We start from the raw sequence: 18,268 nt of genomic DNA, 5'->3' as shown, positions 1-18,268 counted from the left end.
ATCGGCAGACAGGACTCTCGTGTACAGTCAGTAGGCATACAGGTCTGTATGCCCACCATAACCCTAGCCAGAGATCCATTGGGCCAAGCTCAAAGGGTATAGGGGCTGTTCCGAGTGTCCGTACGCACGCACTTATTGATAATGGCCGTCCTTACTAATCGTCCTAATCGTACGGGCGCATGGTCGTCCCAGGATGGGGTACCAGCACGGAGGTGAAAATTTTGGAAAAATTAAAAAAAATCAAGCAAAAAATAAAAATAAAAAAACAAAAAATCAAGGCAAAAAAATCAAATCAACAAAGGCAATCTCACTGACAGGCATCCCTGCCACTCTGGGCCCCCAAGCACCAGGCCCATACGACCTAGTAGACAAACCCGTTTGAGGCCCGACAAACTGATGACGAGCGCTACGACGAACAGAGTAGCATCTCAAGTATCTAGGTCGAAAACAATACAAGCGCACTCGTACATATTCGCACATACATGCTAGATACGTACATGTACATTACATACGCACTACCTACAGAGTACATACATGGGAGCCCGAAAGCGTGGAATCCTCGGAGGATGTGTGCCTATTACGAGTCGAGCCTAAGCACTCTTTCAGCCCCATGCGCCGGCGGTTGGCAAGAAATCGATCGACAAGATTCGGCCTCAGGCGATAACGCCGGTATCGTGTGTTATCGACACGGGGTGTCTGTTATCCTGTTATCCAGCTGCGAGGTCGACGTAGGTAGTATGTCGGTAGACCAGTATCAGCTTGGCTAGACCTGTACTGCCGCTGCAGCTGTTGCTAGGTATGAGGGCTCTCCCCAAGACTTGCAACTCCCCACAGCAGTACGAAGTAGCCCTTTGAGTACATATAGAAATCCCTCCTCCCTCGAGCAGCTCTATCTTTGCTCAGTACTAATCCAAACATTGAACGCCATTCGACGCCATCTATTCTCTTGTTTTCTATTCTGCTTGTTTGTTTGCTCAGCAGAGAAGAGATCAGTGGTAGCAGCAGCCTGTGCTACGAGTGCAATCCGTGAGTCAGCCCTCCTCTCTTCCTTGTTTTTTCGCTCCGGCCCCCCTCATTCCCGGGCCTGTGTTCGACGAGCGTTTGCCCAGTGCAGCGCTGTGTCATCATAGCCCTCATCATCCTCTCGTTACTGCTTCCATATAACTTTATACTGGAATCATAACAATGATGATGTCTATCCTATCCTATCCTATCTTATCCTGTCCGACATCGTCCCTTTGCCCTTTTCCCTTCCACTTTCTCCCCCCGTCGCGCGTCGTCGGTTTATTTTTATCTTAGTCGCCCGCCTGCGCACCTCCTCTCTCGCATCAGTCAATGTTTTTTTTCCCACTTCCCACTACACTTAGCACTTAGTACCACTTACTGTCCCGTCCGTCTCCCGCACTTAAACCACCCCACCCCTCCAGCGCTAAGAGAACTGGCCTGTCTGTTTTTCTTAGCCCTGCTCCTCTTCCCATCCACCCACCAAAAGCCAAACCCAACTGGCCCTTTTAGCAGCCTCCATCTTATATCACTCGACCTCCCGCCCACACTTTGCATCTGCCCATCACCCTTCAACGCTGCTTGACGACTTTCATGACTTGCATCTGCTCTGCGTTTCACGACCCTTCCCCCCCCAGCATCACCCTTTAACGCTGTCACGAATTACTGCCTACGCACGTTGCTTGTGATTTTTTCTTCTTTTTCAACCCCGCTTCTCATTATCATTGCTCGGCTCCAACAAATAAAAAGCCACCCTTCGCTAACATCTCGTCCTCGGAAGACCATCAACAGTATCAGCACATCACGACTACTGTACTCGTTTTCATCACATTTCTTCTCAGTTTTCCTCTTCTTTCTTCTTTTCTTCTTTCTACAGGTCGTTGTTTTCTCTTTCGGTTCTTTGACGTCGATCTTTGCATCCTCTCAACCTCACTCCGTCGCCCTTGACGGCCCCCCCTCACATAGTCACATCTTCTCAGAATGGACAACTATTACTCTTCAGCATCCATGGCTATGGACGCGAGCCATGAGCAAAAGTTCTTCAAGGCAGAGGAGACCAACGGCCTAGATGACAGCCTTCTTGATCACAGCGGCATTGACTCAGGCCTGGAACTCTCTCCCCCCATGGACAACAGACGAGAGTCATTCGGCATCGGAGGGCCTCTCTTCTCTCCCAAGACTGAAGATTGGCACTCGGTCGACATGCAGTCGCTGCCTTCCAACAACCCCTTCTTCGAGGGGCATAGCACAAACCCCTACATGCGCTTCGACCAGCCCTCTGCCAACCCTTTTATCTCTTCGGGCAATCCCTGGGCCATGAACGGAGGCTCCGGAGCAGCTACGCCTTTCCAGCGCTTTAGTGGTATGGCGACGGATTTTGATGCCAACACTTCCATCTTCCAGCAGCCCATCCACGCTCCCACTCCTTTCCCCACCTCAGGCAACATGTTCGCCGGTCTGGCGGACAGCCAGGCCATGCAAGACGCCAAGAAGATGCGACCTAGCAGCCCCTCCATCCGATCGCACAATGATCTGCGACGCGGCGATGGCATTCGCAAGAAGAATGCTCGCTTTGAGATCCCCGCTGAGCGGAACTTGAGCAACATCGACCAGTTGATTTCCCAGTCGACGGATGAGCAGGAGATTAAGGAACTCAAGCAACAGAAGCGACTTCTGCGAAACCGACAGGCAGCGTAAGTACACTATTCACATCATCTTGGCACTGCGCATAGAAAGCTAACTGTTTTAATAGTCTCGACTCTCGGCAGCGCAAGAAGCAGCACACTGAGCGCTTGGAAGATGAGAAGAAGCAATTCACCGTCGTCATCACTGACATGGAAGAGGAGCTGGCTAGCCTCAAGACCAAGGTGGAGCAGCTCATGCTCGAGAAGCAGCAGTGCGTCGATTACATCGAGACCCTCACCCTTGAGAAGGACGAGATGATCCGCACTCACACTATCGAGACTGGTGAGCTGAGGAAAAAGGTGGGTGTCCTGACCGACCATGTCCAGCGCCTGGAGAGCAGCATCCCCCCCAACGCTGCCGCCAACGGCTTCTCCAGTGGCTACGACGACATGGACGATGCCATGGATCTGGCCGGTGCTTGGGATAATGGCTTCCTCAACGACTTCGATGAGGTCAAGCCGCCCATGACTGTTGCCCCTGTCAAGAAGGACACCAACCCCTTCACCTCCGGCTCCGAGAAGAGCTCCTCCCAGGGTGGCTTGTTGTTCATGCTTTTCCTTGTTGGCGCCTTTGTCATGTCTAGCCGCTCGATGCCCTCCATCCCCCGCGTGTCGGAGGATGTCCGAGTTGCATCGGCGACTCTTCTCGACAACGTCCTCAAGGACGCCGGCGTCGACCCCTCGACTGGCACGCACGCCATCGCTCCTCAGCCTTCCGGCGTCTCTTGGGGACAGCCCGTTAGCGCTAGTGTTATGGCCGGCATGGCTGCTGATGGCGTTGTTGCGCCTTCCATGCTTGTAGAGCTCGGTGACAGCCTCATCCAGCCCTCGCAACAGCAGACCAACGAGCAGATCTTCTCTCTCTCTGCCGCCCAGTACAACGGAGTCAGCGACCACGACTTCCTCCGCGATGCCGCCGGTAGAATGCCCACCAAGGCTCGCAAGAACCTGGCTCAGTCTCTTGCTGAGATGCGGGACGCCGCCAAGCAGTCCGGTGCCGCCGAGGTGTACACTCGCACTCTCCTCTGGGACCAGATCCCCAACGATGTGGTCCGAAACTTTGCCAGAATGGTTGTAGAGTGCAACGGCGCTCAGAATTCGCAGCAATGCAACGAAGCGAGATCATGAAAGAATTAAAAAGACCCGGCGCGAAAGACAAAAAAAAACACGAAATCTCACGATGACGAATCAAAAAATGGCTACAGTAATGCAACGATTAACCCTCTCCACCCTCTATTCTGTCTTGGTTCAATTTCATTTCTCCGACAAATTCATGCTACTTCTTCTTACTCTTCTCTTCGTACAGCCCTTTCCCACGATTGGATAGGCTGGCCTTTATTTTGAGTCGCTTCGGGGCGACTCCCCACATGCACATTATTTGAGATTTTTTGCTCACGCATTCACCCCCCATCTTCTTGAATTTGAACAAACCGCTTTCTCATGAAAACCATCTACTTTGGAGTCTCTTACGATTTCTTTGCGGATCTAGCGAGCGAGCAAGCGTTGATTTTTTTTGGCGATTGATTTTGATTTGATTTTGATTTCCTTGTGCTATTTTTTCTTTTCCTTGTGTTATATTTGGATGGCTTTCAGCATTTCTTTTTCTACCCCCTTTGGCTTTTTTCACCTTTTCTTTTTGCTGGATCCTTTCGACAGCTGGTGGGTCGAAAGGCATAGGACACAAGCAGAAGCAGCAGCACAACAGGCATGCTACAGGCCCCAGTCCAGTACATGCTTGTACTTTTGAAAGGCATAGCCTTTTTGGATATTGGGAATCTGTGTGCAGGATGGAATACCTGGCACCGAAAGAATGATATCTACGAGGCATGTCGATACAGAATGATGACAGATTGGAAACAAATTGACGATGATGAGATTGAGCACCTGGAACGGGCTCTTCTACCCGACACTCTCTTGAGAACCCACCTCGGCGACGAAAAATACGATCCCTGGGTGGCTTTCCTTTGTACTTGGGCGGCATTTTGGACATAGCTTTTTATTTGGAACGAGCCACACTGATGGCCTCTTGGGTTTTGACGACATATTTCATTTCAGATAGCTTTTCTTCAATGTGAACATGGACTGAGATCCAGCTTACATTCACAATGCCTTCTTTTCACTTTTGCTGTGACCGTGACTGTGTGCCTGTGTTTACTACCTATCTATGACTGTGTGGTGTGCTGCAGCCCATGCATGCCCTTGTGCCTGGGCGAGGGCTAAAAGTCAATGACGCCCTTACCCGAAGCACAATGCATACCTCGTCAGTCTGCTTGCTCTCTAGGGAAATCGACCTGCCCATCTCCAGCGGCATGGACGGCCGTGTGCCTTGAAAGACGGCACATCTTACCACCTGCTACTACCACTCCAGGATAGTGTAGCCGGGACGAGGATGAATACAAACACAACGGGGTGGAGCCGTGAGACATACCTGGAAGCGACGTGATGCAAAGCTGGGCCGTGGACAGGCAAGGCTCATCTTGGATTGAGGGGAGGCATTGGGTTGACATCACACCGCCAGCGAGGCAGACGGTTGGTTCTGTCTTAGTCCGGGACTTGGCGTTGTATTGCTTGTGACCTAAGCCTCCTTGGGAGAGAGTCTGGATGGCAGATGGAGGGAAGGGAAAAGGTGGTGGTCATGGACTTGGAGGTACCGTGTGGTCGTCTGGCCGCAGTGCTACCATCTACTTCGTATCTACATACCACTGCCACTACTTACAAGGTAATGAATGTATACTAAGCTCACACAAACGTCATGCGTAGTCAACGATATTCTGACTACCTTGTAGGTACTCTAGTGGCCGCGTGTGTGTGCCTCATTCCTTGTCACTGACACAACCAATGCTTCCCAAGGGAGCGGATGAATGATGCCATCACGAGATTGAGTTTGTAGGTAACTGACTACTACCTGCCTCGCCCTTAACCACCGACGGCTCTCGATAGGAAGAAGGTACGATACGGAGTCTAACAGGTGCTTCCCCGACGCCAGAAAAAATTCAAATAAAATAAATTCGATAAAATAAAATAAATACACCAAAACCATTACCCAAATAACAGACCTGTGCGAGCTTTGCCTACCACGGGATAACACAAATCGAGCAAAATAAAACGACAGGATTCCCAATAAACCACCAGCCCCCTCATTTTTTTCGCCCTCCCTGTTTCCAGTCCATCCCACTTCTCCCATTCGCTATAATTACAAGCAACTAGTCTGCGAGGTGCATCCACGAATCGGCGAGCCATTCTCCATCTGCAAGAACTGATCATCTGCTCTGTTGCCGGCCAATACACTGCCAGAGCCGGCCACAACCTCGGGTTTTTGGCGAAATGGATGAAACGCCCACGCCTCCAGCCAATTCGCACGCGCACACACTATTCAGACGCATCCGCTCTAGTTCAGGCGAATGGCAGCTCTCATGTACGCTTCTGGAAGACAAAGCCATGGCTTTTGCTAGCCCCGGGTCTCTGTTTTGGCTCCTCCATTGACACGACGCCAACGGCCGCTGCTGATACACCCCTCGGGCCGATCCTGGTGGCCTTGAGACTAAAAGATCCATCGCCTTGAAAAATCGATAGGCATTGGGAGGACTGCTGCTGATGCGACCCGGGCGCCAGAATATCAAAGTACCTCTGCCGTGTACTCGTACTTCAACTGCGGGACGTTCCTACTGTACCTTTGGTGGCAAGCAGACAGACGGTCACATCTCGTGTACATGACAGAGGCACATCCACCGACCTGCTTGGGTGCATATACGCATACCCGCATACACACTTACATGCTCGTACCGCACATACAAACAACCATACATGCATCTTGCATGCTCGTACAGAACTCTACCCGCCAAGAGCCAATGCTAACAAAGCTGCCCTTGTCCCTTACAGCTGCACCGGTCGTGACACCTCCATTGAGAACCTCCCTTACCCGGGACTAGCAGAGTGTCTGCCAGCAACGTCGATTGTGAGCACGCCGACTTGATTGTGATAAATGACTCACGAATTGATACCCAAAGCCCGATGGCCATTGGTAAGCAAATGGCCAACGACAGCAAGGACAGAGAGAAAAAAAACTACAACAAGGCAGGGCTCGGCAGCACTTCTTGCGCCAGCCCACTCGTACTAGGTCTCGATATCTGGCCGCCTCCACAGCAAGAGTCTGCTCGTCTCGTCTTCCATCCAATCTCATGGCGACAGCTGAACAACACATACATACGTGCCCGCCTACATACACATACATCATGTACGTGCGCACGCACATGCATCCGGACCACCTACTCGTACCGACATGCGCAATCAGGCATCAAAAACGATCCCCCAGCTAGGGCAAAGCTGGTAAAACAGCCGCCCGCACAGAGGCATCGCCAGACCCGCGCTCCCATTTGCTCCAAATCTCCGGGTTACAGCTGCAGCTGCCTCTGTGGTCCTTTCTTTTCCCTTTCCATGTTAGTGAGTCTCTGGAAATGAGCACAGCAGCTGGTTTGTTTGGCTGTTGCTCCTTCAGTGGCCGCATACAGCACACGCTACACACACGGACGAACAGAATGCTGTGGCCTCACAGCCATACATCTTGAGACTCTCGCAGTTCACATACACATGCTATTCCGTACATACAGACAAAACATACATGCCGCAATCGCCTGCTACATGAGCCGTCCACAACGCCTAGACTACAGTATGCCGCGTCCGTGCCTCCGAGTGGTACAACAGCAGCACCCCGCAAATGTGAACCGCAGGACGCAGGATGGGTCACAATGGAGCGTTCTTACTTGCTGTTTAAAGCCACAAGAGGGACACGCAATGCGGCAGTGGGAAGAAAAATGCCCCGTCCCCTTGGATATCCAATAATGACCGCTGAATAAGAGAGGAAACACGCAGAGAGAAAGAGAGGGCCTAGAGCCGGGAGGCACTACTGAGCCCTCATTGAGTCAAGGAGATCTGCCTACCTGTGACCCCCTATTTTTTCTTGCGGTTTTCTGGGTTATACTTTTCCTTCCATATCCTGCAAAACCGTCAGCTATCGACGCCTCTCAAAGCCCTCGTCTTGTCATTGGGGCTGGACAGTGTAGCACATCACAATCCTCCGGGGCTCCTGGCCACTATCATGAGACCACAAACCGTCGCAGCCATACATAGCCTCCTTCAGGAGGAAGAGTGTGATCAAGCTGCACGGATGGGTCGCAAGCGAGGCCCGGCCACTCGGGAGTGATGCATCACAGCACACACAAGGACGCCCACAGCTGACACGACGAGCAAGTATGGATGCGTTTTGGTGACTTACCATGTATTTCCTAGTGTCTTGTTGCCACCCTTCTCAGCCCGTCGATAATACTGGGCTGCAGCAAACTGTACTCCCAAATAAGGGGTCAAACATCAGCCTCATGTAACGGATCGGAGTCTGCGGGGAGGGGAAAAAGCGGCCACTCTGCCCGTGCCATTTTCCATTGGACATGCGCAACTTTGCGCCTTCGCGTGCCCGCTCATTCCTCATCGACGCCCAACTCTGGGGTCTGGTGAGACGTTGGGCATCAACCTCGCCTTTGTCAGCCAGACTGGCCACGACTGGCAAGCCACAGCTTGTGGTGCCTTGGTTGATGAGGCTTGGCTCTCCTCTGTGCCATGAGTCGGATTGCAAGAGCAAGAGGCAAGTTATGTCATCGATATTTTGACTAATCGTCGACGTACCTTGTCCTTTTTACAGCCGTAGCCTTCTAGGTAGCACCAGGCAACCTCGTTCATGGCATCTTTGTTCACTCGTCAGCATCCCGGAGCTTTTTGTATACAGGGCTGCATCTGCAACTCACCAGTGTCGCCCAAGTTTGCCGCTGTCTCATAGTACTATTCGTTTTGAGCAGTGGTCAGTATCTAATCAGCAAGGCCCAGCAGCGGACCAGTCAACCCCTGATATCGAAAAGGCAATATGCATACCTGCTTTGCAGCGACTGGGTCCTTGTCGATGCCCCAGCCGTGGCGGAAACAGTTGGCCAATTCGAATATGGCCAGGACTAGCTCTCCCTTTGCAGCTCCTCCCTTCTTGAGGCCGGCCTGGATGGCCAATTGCTCAACCGACGCAGCGTTAGAGGCCGCTGCCGTTAGATAGTGGACTGCTCGTGCAGTATCTGGCGTGCAACCCCAGCCGTGCCTATTGGAAGAAAGCAAGGCTGTATTAGTCCGGATGCTCTCTTTTTTAATCGCCTGCTAATCATATGATGGCCATGTCACGTAAAATCAAATGATGTGATGTGATATGTGAGGGCGCGCTCAAGGGGAAATCGAGACAATCAATGAGGGGGAGCTGGAGCTCTCTCTCCGTCTCTCAGGATTCACCGGCAGCAGCGCATCGCCACCGCAGAATGGAAATGAAATGGCTAATTGGGATCCGGCCCATGGTAGCACTCACCTGAGTGCCAGTCCATAGAGAACCTGGCTGAGGGGATTGTTGGCGCCGTTCTCGTCTGCAAGGCGCCCGAACATCTTGGTCGCTTCCGCATAATTCCCCTCCTCATGCAGTCGAATCGCCTCTTGGATGTCGGCATCGATTTCCTTGGACGAAACAGGCCCCGAGTTGGCCGAGGGGCTTCGGCTGCGAGAGGCAGAGGCGTCTAGACTCATCTGGGCCATGCCGTCTGAGGCATCTCTCGACGACGGGCGACTCCTGGCGAGGTCGTTCTGCCCGGCTAGCATGGTTGCCCGCTTCTCCCACTGCAGCTCTGCGGCATCTTTATCCTGCACGTCGGCTGCTGGGACCACAATCTCCGGTAGGTTCTGCGGCACATGGTCAGAGGTCTCGGGCGGCCGACTTAGATGCAGCCTGTGCGACAGGCGTCTTGCCGCGCTCTCCTTCTTGTTGGACCCTGATGGCGAGGTAGAGGCGCTCCGCGACTGGTCTGAGTGGAAGAAGTCGAAGCTCCGTCTCGACTTTCGGTGCTCTCCGCTTGTCGACGTGGGCGACAGCAAGCCGTCGTTGTTGTGGCCTCCCTCGTCCGACGCCATAATCACCTGCCGAGAGACGGTATCGGAGCGAACAAAAGTGATGTCTGGGCCCTGATCATGCTCTATAGCATCCTTCTTCCGTAGCGCATCCCGGAGCCCCATGATTGCAAGAGTGCTTTAGTAGTTTTTGGTGTTCTGTAAGTGAAGAGCTGTATGTCTGTCCTCTGGTGATTGTCCTTCTAGTCCAGCACAAAGGAAAAAGCAGCACAGCAAAGGCCCTTCTATATCTCGCAATGGTAACGCCGCAGTGATGCTGATCATGAAATGTCCAAGCCCCCCCCCGGTCTGTCACCCAAAAATAGAATATGCTGCTGCTCTACGTCGAATGATGGCGAAGGCACGCAGGCGCAGGTTCAGGGTCAGTGAGGCAGTCAGCCAGTGGCTGAGGCAGAGAAGCCAGGCTGATGTTGGTTAGTCAGTGTCAGTGTCAGTGTCGGTGTCAGTGTCAGTTCCTTTTTGTAGCACTGACTGACACGATCGAATGCTTTTGTGCAGTGCAAACAAAAGGCCCGCCTCGGGATTCTTTCTCAAAGAGCAATTGGGGAAAAAAAAGGAGGCCCGAATTTGCTTGATTGTCGCAAACCAACAGTGACAATGGGATTTCCCCGTGCTTGAATTTGACGCGCGGCAAAAGGATTCGGCGCTTCTGATGATGGGTTTAAGGTTACAGTACAAAAGAGCACTGGACAGACAGTTCAATTGGGGAGAAGAGAGAAAAGGGCCAGGCGCCGTCCCTTTTGAAACTTGGCCTAGGAACCGCCAAAGAAATAGAATTACCCCCCAATCTGGCATTATGGAGTCAATCTTTCTTGGGATTAGAAGTCTCCAGTCGCCCTTGGCAAAATAAACTCCATCGTATTCTAATAGCACCGAACCAGGGGGGGGGAAGGAAGCCAGCTAAAATAGGTTCAAGGTTAATATTGGCGTATTTTTTTTCATATAATCGATCCATGAAACCAGACAAGGGCCTCCCAAACTATCTTGATAGGATTTGATGTCTTGATCATTTTAGGGGAGGCGCTCGGGGCTCCATCTGGCCGCTGTGGGCGCCGATCAGCGAATCTCTCTAGCAGGCCGCCTTCGCTAAAGCGCGGTAAGCCAACGGTGGTCGGTTAGGGGAGGAAATAAGAAATAAGCACCAGCCCAGCGGCCGGGCCTTCATTTTAGGAGTTAATGTTCGAGAGAACAAAGGGACAGGGGGGAGGTTTTACACATGTTGAACAATTAATACATCAGTTCATTGACATTATTTAATTCTTCTCTTATTTCTTTCTGTCCTTATTATTATTTGTTACCAACATGTTGCTGTTTTCCTAACAAAGAGACTTCTTTCTCTCTTCCTCTCTTCATCTATTCTGTCTCGTTCTTCCGCACTGCAAATCATCTTTCTTTCTTTCTTTCTTTCTTTCTCTTTGCACCCTAGGCAAATGATTGATATCAAAAGTGCTGCGTAGCAGGGTATCTTGGTATAAAATCCATCCCTTGGTAGTAGAAATAAAACAAGAAAAGAGAGAAACCTCATCAATGCCATGGTTGCCTCGTCGGTACTATAGAAGAAAACAGAAGACGGAGCCTATCGCATGCTAAATAAATCAAGAAAGGGCACATCATCTCGAATCTCCAAAAAAGAAAGAGATTATGAGACTGCGCGTTGGATCGGATTCGTCTCGACCAGTCTACGGGCGGTGGCTGCTTGACTCGGCTAAAGGGGGAGATAGTCCTTTGGGTTCTCAAAGTCAGAGTCATCATCGTCGGCCCCGAGAAACTCGGCCACTTCGTCCGAGTCGACGTCGTCTGAATCAACCGATTCATCTTCGCTCGAGACGTCCTCTGCCTCGTCGCGCTGCTTGGCCTGGTTGCGGAGGACGCTTGCCCTCTCACGATGGAGCAGCTTACATCCCCTGGTTTTACAGATACCGGTGTTGCTGAAGTCTGGGCATTCAAAGACGTGGCGATCGGTGCAATCTGCACCTTTGTCACAGTAACCGCAGAATCCAAATGCCGCGCACACGGGGGCACTTGGGGAGGCTTTGGAGTGAGTAAAGGGACAGTCAGGCCGGGAGCATTGTCCCTTGGCATAGTGCAAGCAGTTCGGGACACGTTCTGGAGTAAGCTCATGGGAGAGGTCGCATGCCTCGCCATTGGGACACTTGCCGTCTTTCAAGAAATCTTTGCAGAGGGCCACCTTGTCAGGGTCGTGAATGTATCGGCAGCTTGGGCCTTTCGGACAGGAACCTAAAAGAAAAGACAAGTTAGTGGTTAGCTCCCTCCCATCTATGCCACTGTCTCGTAGAACTGTAGGATGTTTCGTCGCCGCAGGTGTAAGAAAAAAATAACAATTACCGGTCGTGGAAAAGATTTTGCACCGTTGATCGAGTTTTTTAACCGCACCGGATCGACTGCGTACGTTAGCGCCACGATCATCCCTGGGAGTTGAACATACCGATGGTCTCTAACTATCCTCTGTGCTACAAGGTTTCCGGTCTTGGTACGATGGAACTTGACGCCAGCAATGACAGTCAATTTTGGCGTCATGGCAGGGGAGGCGGGATCGTCTGAAAGTCTTTCGTGAGTAACAGTGAGAAGAAAATGACAGACAGTGACGTATGACTCACCAGGAGATTTGACAAGCTTCTTTCCTCCGTCTAGAACGCGGAAGCGAATGCCGTTGACCGAGATTTCATTCAATCCTGTCGAGTTAGCGCTCATGCTCGTACCCGCAACCCCAGCAACCCCGGCTTGATGGCGAAGGAAGTCGCCAAATCGTTTCTTTTCTCGAAGGCGTCGTTCCTTAAGGCTACGCTGTCGCGTCTCTTCGATAGCTTTGGCCCGATTTTGGCTATCCTTCTCGTATATGTTGGCGTTTATGAGTTGGCGGTGGCGGTCGTTTTTGGATACCCAGCCCGAGGTTGTAGGAGCGGGACTGGGCGCGGCCGAGCTGGAAGCTGATCCGGAGGCAGATCCTGAAGCGTTAAGATGCAGAGTCCTGTGGCGGTGGGTGGCGGCTGGTCGGCTGCTATACCCTCTGCTGGGATACGGTGCGCCTGCTTGGCGATAGACATTTCCTTTGGCGGCGTCAGTTTCATCATCATCCGAACACGTTGAGACTATACGAACCTCGATGGCGATGTGGGTGATGCGATGATGGCACAGACTGGTAGCCGGCTTGCTGGTTCTTGTGTCGGTTGATTTGGCCTAGAATAAGATAGTGAGCACTATGAAGTCATCGCGGGACAGCTGATGGTCTTACCAGCGAGCTGGCCGATGCGCGCCAGAAGCTCCTTGTCCTCTTCCGACATGTTGGAGATGGAAGATTTGGGTCGCGAGCTGTGTGCGTGATTCAGTGTAAAGACTTTGAGGGAATGCACTGGATTTTCGTATGTTTTGACAGTGATGTGCAGCTCAAACAAGAAGCAGGTGAAATTATGTTGGATCAAGGAAATGCAAGGCTACCGAGTTGCCTGTGGGCAGATTAGCCTGGAAAAGTGGCGAGCAAGATTAGTCATCAACGCGCTCACGTCTTTGCAGTGCGAGGCTGAGTAACAAGCCAGCCATTCATCACTTTACGGATTGTCCAAGCAAAAATTACCCTCGCTATCGACAATTCATTATCGCCCAACCATATTCCAATCTCGACACATCCTAGCCATGGCTTCTTGGGAGCTGCTGGACGAAAGGGGCGAATCGGAGCTTCACAAGAGCCGGCTTCTCAACGTGGAGGAAAAGCCCTTTAAACGCATCACCAAACGATTGTCTTCTATCTCTGCGATTGTCTCTAGCGCTATCCAATCCGACACCGCAAGTCAAAACGGAGGCCAGACCTCGAGCAGTGCTCAGCTACAGGAAGACCTAACGTTCGATTTCGCCGCCTTTGACAGCAGCATTGCTCGCTTCCAATTTCTCCATGATGCAAACGAGCGAGAGCGAGAGCGATATGAAGCAGACAAGCAGCGCATCCTTGCAGAATGCCAGGCCGCCCGAGAAAACAATGCGCGTCTACGAGAGCAGTTGGAAGACGCAAAGGCAACTCTGGCACGACGGAAGAAGTTTGACGAGCTGGCGGAGAAGATATTATCTAACCGCCTGCTACGACCACGCGAAGACCAGTTTGCTGCTCTGGAGAAGCTAGAAGAGGAATGCAAGGAGCTGGAGCGGGAAAGCGAAACGTACAGCGGAACATGGAAAGAGCGGAGAGATCAGTTCAACAGAATCATGGAAGAGGGCATGCTGCTAAGACGGCAGATCAGAGACGAAAAGGAAGAAGTAGACAGGAGAGAAGGCATGAACGAAGGCGGAGAGGAGGAAGTGGAGGAACAGCGTGGTGGCCAAACACCCGGTATTGAGCCAAGCAATACTGGGACACCACGTCCAGATGGCGACGGAACACTGCAAGAGACACCTCAACCAGCAATATCGGTGGATGGTCCGACGCCGTCAGCAGGCTCCCCCCGGCCAGATCGACTGCAGCTTCTATCTACAGACGCCGGAACAACCTCGAGGATAGGGAGCAGGGCGTCTACGAGAGAATTGTCACAACCTCCGCTACGAGATGACGATTCGGGCACAGAGACTGGAGAAGACGTTGAAATGGACGATTCACGGATCGAAAGGGATGAGGAAGAGGGCGAGGAAGACGAAGACGACGACAAATTGGGCGCGAGAAATGATGACAAGATGGAGGTTGACAATTAGATTGGGCTGTCTGCATAGCATTGCTTTTATTTAAAAAACGATGGATAGGATCGTTGTACAATTAGGATACCCGAATTGAAATCCCCCCAAAGGGATGGAATAACATTGTTGGGTATCCGGTGATGTGGACCACCGCTGTGTATTATTGTGTATCATGTGTATTATATCGTACGCAAACTCTTTTGTCTGTCTCTTTTCTCCCCAATCATCCATCTCCCTTTAAATCTCCTCCGTCTTGGCCTTCTCCAGCGCCGCCTTTGCATTCGCCAATTCCTCAGCCGATGCATTCCCAGTCTTTTCTTCAGACGCGACAAGATCCTCCAGCTTCTCGACAGCCTGGTTGATTCGGTCTCTCAACGGCTTGAACACGGCTCTCGTCTGCTCGACAACCATTTTCTAAAAGAAAGAAAACACGTTAGCTCCCTCAATCTTGCTACCAGAATCCATCGTATAGAGATTTTGTACATACGTGCTGCTTCAAGATGTACGTCGCATTGCCGTCTTCGTCGTCCTGCCCGCTCTTAATCTTTTCCTCTTGGGCTTTTGCTTCAGCCTCTTGTGCCAGCAGCTCGTTGTGATATGATGCTTCTTCCTTCAGGAGGCGGTTGACGGCGCCCGTCGCGATGACCAGAGGAGACGGAGAAGGCATTTTGGGATTGCTTCTTTGGAGAGAGTCGGGAAAGGGGGGAGGCGATCGAGGTCGGGAGGCGATGATCTGAGGAAAAGAAGCAAAGATACAGCGGACCTGAGCTTTATAGTTCGACAGCGAAGAGTTTGTTGTCTGGGATAATCTGGGTTGCCTGTTGCAAGACTGCGGTAAAGCAGGTGCCTAGTAGGTAGACGGTTTGCATCCCTGCGTGGGGTTCCTGGATCCATGGCGGGGCAGCTCAGCTATCATATCATAGCCCATCACCAAAAACTTCACTTTGTCGATTAGAACAGACATTTGTATAAGTAGCACGTTGAATTGCCACAACTGGGCATCACTACATATTCAATACTACTTTTATTCTTTCAAAGTAGACAACGTCAAATCATAAGCAACCGCATTCAAAGCACTGTAATTCCTCCAAAGACCGTCTTCACGGCAAGCTCATACATCACATTGATGACTTCCTTGAATAATAACCAATCCTCCCAAACACCTTTTCTAAACAGCTAATCAACACACAGAATAAAGAAGAAAAAAGTTGTCCTGTTTCGACATCCAAGGCTCGAATTGTCATTTTCCCCTCCTTCCTTTATCCAGAGCAGAGAACCTCCAAGGTTACATGGTATCTCCCAAACGCCTGCAACTCCGCCGTGGGCGATTCGAACAAAAACAAAAAAGACCAGTTGCCCAAGATGCACAGCATTGTAGTTTTTTTTACATGCACAAAATTTTTGTCATTTTCTCCAGTGATTGTTAAGCAGACTATGCTTCGACAGCAACTGCCGCAACGCTCACGGGAGCAACGGACTCAGGTTGGTCTTGGTTCGAAATCTCGCCGCCAGCTTCCCGCTCGGCCCAGGCACCCCAAAGGCCTCGCTTTCCTCGTACTTTGATAGGGTCGCCGAGACCGGAGCTCTGTTCAACCTTGATGGCGTCCTTGGTTGCAAGGACCAGACATTCAAAGAACATCTTGGTAGCTTCAGCTTTGGTGGTCTGCTTCTCAGGCAGCAGGTTTTGGAAGACAACCGCCGACTTCTTCCTCTTGTCGGCATCGTTGGCGGCCTCGGGGCCAAACAGGTCTCGCAGGATGTGAACAGCATGCTTGGTTCCAACAGAGACGGGGCCGCTGTCGGCAGGGTGAACGAGGGGCAAGGTCGTGTCTTCGAACGCAGGCATAGGGCTGCTTCTGTCGCCTCCATGGGCATCATCATCGTCGAAGTGAGCCGCGCTTTCGTCAGCGGGAATTTCGAGAATGGTGCCGTCAGCTCCCACGCTCTGGTTTCCGAAGGCGTTTCCGTCGAGAGTGAAATCGGTATCATCTCCCAGTTCCAGACGAGGAGACTTGATACCCAGCTCGCTCTCCACATCGGCAACGCCAGAGTCGCGCTTGCGCTTCAGGTCGTTCGCACCACGCACCATGTCCAATGACAGCATACCACGAAGTTCAGGTGCCCATCCCGTGCTTCGACCTTCCATCATGATGGAAGATACAAAGCCGCCCGTCTTCTGCATTTCTGCGAGAGCCAGAAGTAAAGGATCGCGAGGGAGGTATGTAGCTGGCTTGGTAATGTTTTCTCTGTGCGCCTGCTGCTGCTTGATGTGAGTGCTGGACAGTGCAATTTCCTCATCCGGCATCATGACGCGCTGCTTTCTAGCGCGTTGTGTAGGTCGCTTAACGGGGGAATCTTCCGCGTCGTCTTGGGGTTCGTAAAGATCTGTGTGGCCGTGGCGAGAATACTCCTCTTCAATCTCCTTGGCAAACTGATCATCAATGTCTGACAGAGGAGACTCTGAAATTCTCTCTCGGTTGATGTCGAGAGCAGCCAGGCCAGGGACGGCGGATTGATCGTCGGGGTTGAACTGGAAATCATCATCACCCATCTGGATATCGCCCTCATCATCTGCGATCCTGACACCGCCGTCCATATCCATGCGAGAGTCCTCGGGACCGGCGCCGTCCTTGGATCGGGGCATGATGTCAAGCTCGCTGAACACATCATCTTCGATTGATCGGGCAGCGGGAGCATCTCGACCCATTTCAATGCTGTGGCTGGGACCACCATCCATGTCGAGACCAAAGTCGAGCTCGAGCTCAAGGTCATCCATGGGCGCAAGCGCATCCTCATCCAGCGTCATGCCGCCCTGAAGATACTGGCTGTTGTCGAAATCCTCCTGCAAATTGATGTCTCGAGTGTTGCTGACGCGTCCCTTCCTACCGACCTGCGTAGATGACACATCCTCGACTTGCGACAGTAGCCAGGAAGCATCAGGCGGGGGAGGCAATTCGAGGTTGTCGTACGGCGTGATGCGATCCGGCAGAAGCAAGGCCTCGCGGTTGGTAACCTGCAGGTTGGCAGCGAGATCGTTGTTTCCACTAGATCGGAAAGCCTAGCAAGTAATTGTTAGCAAGACATGTAACTGTAACAGTGAAAGAAAACAAAAGTCACCCACCATTTTGATCTTCATCATAGCTTCATTACAATCATCCAGCAAGTATCGCGTTTTGCGCTGGTATATCCTGACGACACCAAGCAGAAGCTGGCCGCTGAGACGCAGGGCCATGGGCGCCTGGTTCGGCGTGATGATGGCCTCGACACTGTCCGTGACATTGGACTGCAGGATGTGATTCTTGGAGAGCTTGCGCTCGAGGTTGGCCGACAGCCAGACACGGGCAAGCGGCCCGGTCTTCTGGAGGAGCGTCTCCGAGTAGAACATGGTGGTGCGCGAAGGAGTCGCACTGGTGGTAGTGGTGGTGGTTGTGCTGGAGCAAGTCGAAGTAGGTTGTGAATGTGAATGCGAATATGCAAAGGCTCAGCTCAGCTCAGCCAGTGAAAACGGTGCAGGGACACGAGCTTGGAGCAAGAGTGGAGGTGAGTAAACACGGAACAAGGGGCGCGTGTTTTGGCGGATAAACAAGTCGCCTAAACCGTGTTTGGGCCTGGCTCACGCGCGATGGCAGCCGCGCAAACTCATCAAGTCAAAGAAATCCAGTCGCCCAGGGCAAGTCTGCTGAATCGCACGAGAACGGAGCGGCGAGGGCGAGGCGACGGGGGTGGCGATGGGAAGTGCAAAAATGGCGAGGGAAAGCAAATGGGTTGTGTGAAACTCTCAGGTTGGCGAGGGGAGACGCTTCGGCCAAGCTACCGTAAATTGCGTGGCTGGGAGGAGTGGCTGGTACTTGGTACACGTACCTTGTTGTTCCATTTTCGGTGGTGTCCGGAGGTGGAACATTAACTTTTCCGGCGTTAGAGTG

At 52.0% G+C, this 18,268-nt stretch overlaps 7 protein-coding genes across 7 annotated transcripts; 2 read left to right on the top strand and 5 right to left on the bottom strand.

Annotated features, from left to right (window-relative positions):
- Positions 1-1,433: 1,433 nt before the first annotated feature.
- Positions 1,434-3,970, top strand: V8C40DRAFT_144512 (uncharacterized protein). The gene is made up of 2 exons (XM_083211232.1): positions 1,434-2,696; positions 2,756-3,970. Exons 1-2 carry the CDS (start codon positions 1,984-1,986, stop codon positions 3,813-3,815), a joined length of 1,773 nt encoding a protein of 590 aa, XP_083077122.1. The 5' UTR covers positions 1,434-1,983; the 3' UTR covers positions 3,816-3,970.
- Positions 3,971-5,425: 1,455 nt separating this feature from the next.
- V8C40DRAFT_235904 (uncharacterized protein) lies at positions 5,426-6,099 on the bottom strand. Its single transcript, XM_083213941.1, has one exon. The coding sequence runs from the start codon at positions 5,869-5,871 to the stop codon at positions 5,479-5,481; it is 393 nt and encodes a 130-aa protein (XP_083077121.1). The 5' UTR covers positions 5,872-6,099; the 3' UTR covers positions 5,426-5,478.
- Positions 6,100-7,218: 1,119 nt separating this feature from the next.
- V8C40DRAFT_235895 (tetratricopeptide repeat protein) lies at positions 7,219-10,461 on the bottom strand. The gene is made up of 6 exons (XM_083213940.1): positions 9,079-10,461; positions 8,607-8,820; positions 8,483-8,516; positions 8,364-8,422; positions 7,960-8,024; positions 7,219-7,680 (listed from the first exon to the last, which is right to left on the bottom strand). The coding sequence occupies exons 1-6, from the start codon at positions 9,771-9,773 to the stop codon at positions 7,635-7,637; spliced, it is 1,113 nt and encodes a 370-aa protein (XP_083077120.1). The 5' UTR covers positions 9,774-10,461; the 3' UTR covers positions 7,219-7,634.
- Positions 10,462-10,871: 410 nt separating this feature from the next.
- V8C40DRAFT_235893 (uncharacterized protein) lies at positions 10,872-13,111 on the bottom strand. Its single transcript, XM_083213939.1, has 6 exons — positions 12,922-13,111; positions 12,789-12,866; positions 12,287-12,736; positions 12,115-12,226; positions 12,015-12,070; positions 10,872-11,906 (listed from the first exon to the last, which is right to left on the bottom strand). Exons 1-6 carry the CDS (start codon positions 12,968-12,970, stop codon positions 11,374-11,376), a joined length of 1,278 nt encoding a protein of 425 aa, XP_083077119.1. The 5' UTR covers positions 12,971-13,111; the 3' UTR covers positions 10,872-11,373.
- Positions 13,112-13,239: 128 nt separating this feature from the next.
- On the top strand, positions 13,240-14,535 carry V8C40DRAFT_235890 (Tho complex subunit 7-domain-containing protein). Its single transcript, XM_083213938.1, has one exon. The coding sequence runs from the start codon at positions 13,320-13,322 to the stop codon at positions 14,361-14,363; it is 1,044 nt and encodes a 347-aa protein (XP_083077118.1). The 5' UTR covers positions 13,240-13,319; the 3' UTR covers positions 14,364-14,535.
- Positions 14,372-15,173, bottom strand: V8C40DRAFT_235888 (tubulin binding cofactor A). The gene is made up of 2 exons (XM_083213937.1): positions 14,833-15,173; positions 14,372-14,759 (listed from the first exon to the last, which is right to left on the bottom strand). The coding sequence occupies exons 1-2, from the start codon at positions 15,010-15,012 to the stop codon at positions 14,583-14,585; spliced, it is 357 nt and encodes a 118-aa protein (XP_083077117.1). The 5' UTR covers positions 15,013-15,173; the 3' UTR covers positions 14,372-14,582.
- Positions 15,174-15,308: 135 nt separating this feature from the next.
- V8C40DRAFT_235887 (kleisin alpha) lies at positions 15,309-18,125 on the bottom strand. The gene is made up of 2 exons (XM_083213936.1): positions 17,467-18,125; positions 15,309-17,403 (listed from the first exon to the last, which is right to left on the bottom strand). Exons 1-2 carry the CDS (start codon positions 17,728-17,730, stop codon positions 15,778-15,780), a joined length of 1,890 nt encoding a protein of 629 aa, XP_083077116.1. The 5' UTR covers positions 17,731-18,125; the 3' UTR covers positions 15,309-15,777.
- Positions 18,126-18,268: the final 143 nt, after the last annotated feature.

The sequence above is a fragment of the Trichoderma camerunense genome (genome assembly GCF_050948025.1).
Source record: "Trichoderma camerunense strain CBS 138272 chromosome Unknown V8C40scaffold_3, whole genome shotgun sequence".
Classification (NCBI taxonomy): domain Eukaryota; kingdom Fungi; phylum Ascomycota; class Sordariomycetes; order Hypocreales; family Hypocreaceae; genus Trichoderma; species Trichoderma camerunense.
Note: the sequence above shows the minus strand (reverse complement) of the source record. Positions and strands in the feature narration are given on the sequence as shown.

Bases quoted from the DNA above. Each gene is read 5' to 3' on its own strand.
- V8C40DRAFT_235893 (XM_083213939.1), bottom strand. From the start codon at position 12,970: ATGTCGGAAGAGGACAAGGAGCTTCTGGCGCGCATCGGCCAGCTCGCT. The intron at 12,867-12,921 runs GTAAGACCATCA...ATCTTATTCTAG, and splicing joins GCGCATCGGCCAGCTCGCTG to GCCAAATCAACCGACACAAG. The intron at 11,907-12,014 runs GTAATTGTTATT...CTTTTCTTTTAG, and splicing joins CAAAATCTTTTCCACGACCG to GTTCCTGTCCGAAAGGCCCA.
- V8C40DRAFT_235887 (XM_083213936.1), bottom strand. From the start codon at position 17,730: ATGTTCTACTCGGAGACGCTCCTCCAGAAGACCGGGCCGCTTGCCCGT. The intron at 17,404-17,466 runs GTGGGTGACTTT...ATTACTTGCTAG, and splicing joins CTATGATGAAGATCAAAATG to GCTTTCCGATCTAGTGGAAA.
- V8C40DRAFT_235888 (XM_083213937.1), bottom strand. From the start codon at position 15,012: ATGCCTTCTCCGTCTCCTCTGGTCATCGCGACGGGCGCCGTCAACCGC. The intron at 14,760-14,832 runs GTATGTACAAAA...TCTTTCTTTTAG, and splicing joins CGTACATCTTGAAGCAGCAC to AAAATGGTTGTCGAGCAGAC.
- V8C40DRAFT_144512 (XM_083211232.1), top strand. From the start codon at position 1,984: ATGGACAACTATTACTCTTCAGCATCCATGGCTATGGACGCGAGCCAT. The intron at 2,697-2,755 runs GTAAGTACACTA...CTGTTTTAATAG, and splicing joins CTGCGAAACCGACAGGCAGC to TCTCGACTCTCGGCAGCGCA.
- V8C40DRAFT_235890 (XM_083213938.1), top strand. From the start codon at position 13,320: ATGGCTTCTTGGGAGCTGCTGGACGAAAGGGGCGAATCGGAGCTTCAC.
- V8C40DRAFT_235895 (XM_083213940.1), bottom strand. From the start codon at position 9,773: ATGGGGCTCCGGGATGCGCTACGGAAGAAGGATGCTATAGAGCATGAT. The intron at 8,025-8,363 runs GTACGTCGACGA...TTGGGAGTACAG, and splicing joins ACGGCTGTAAAAAGGACAAG to TTTGCTGCAGCCCAGTATTA. The intron at 7,681-7,959 runs GTAAGTCACCAA...ACGGTTTTGCAG, and splicing joins AAGACACTAGGAAATACATG to GATATGGAAGGAAAAGTATA.
- V8C40DRAFT_235904 (XM_083213941.1), bottom strand. From the start codon at position 5,871: ATGGGAGAAGTGGGATGGACTGGAAACAGGGAGGGCGAAAAAAATGAG.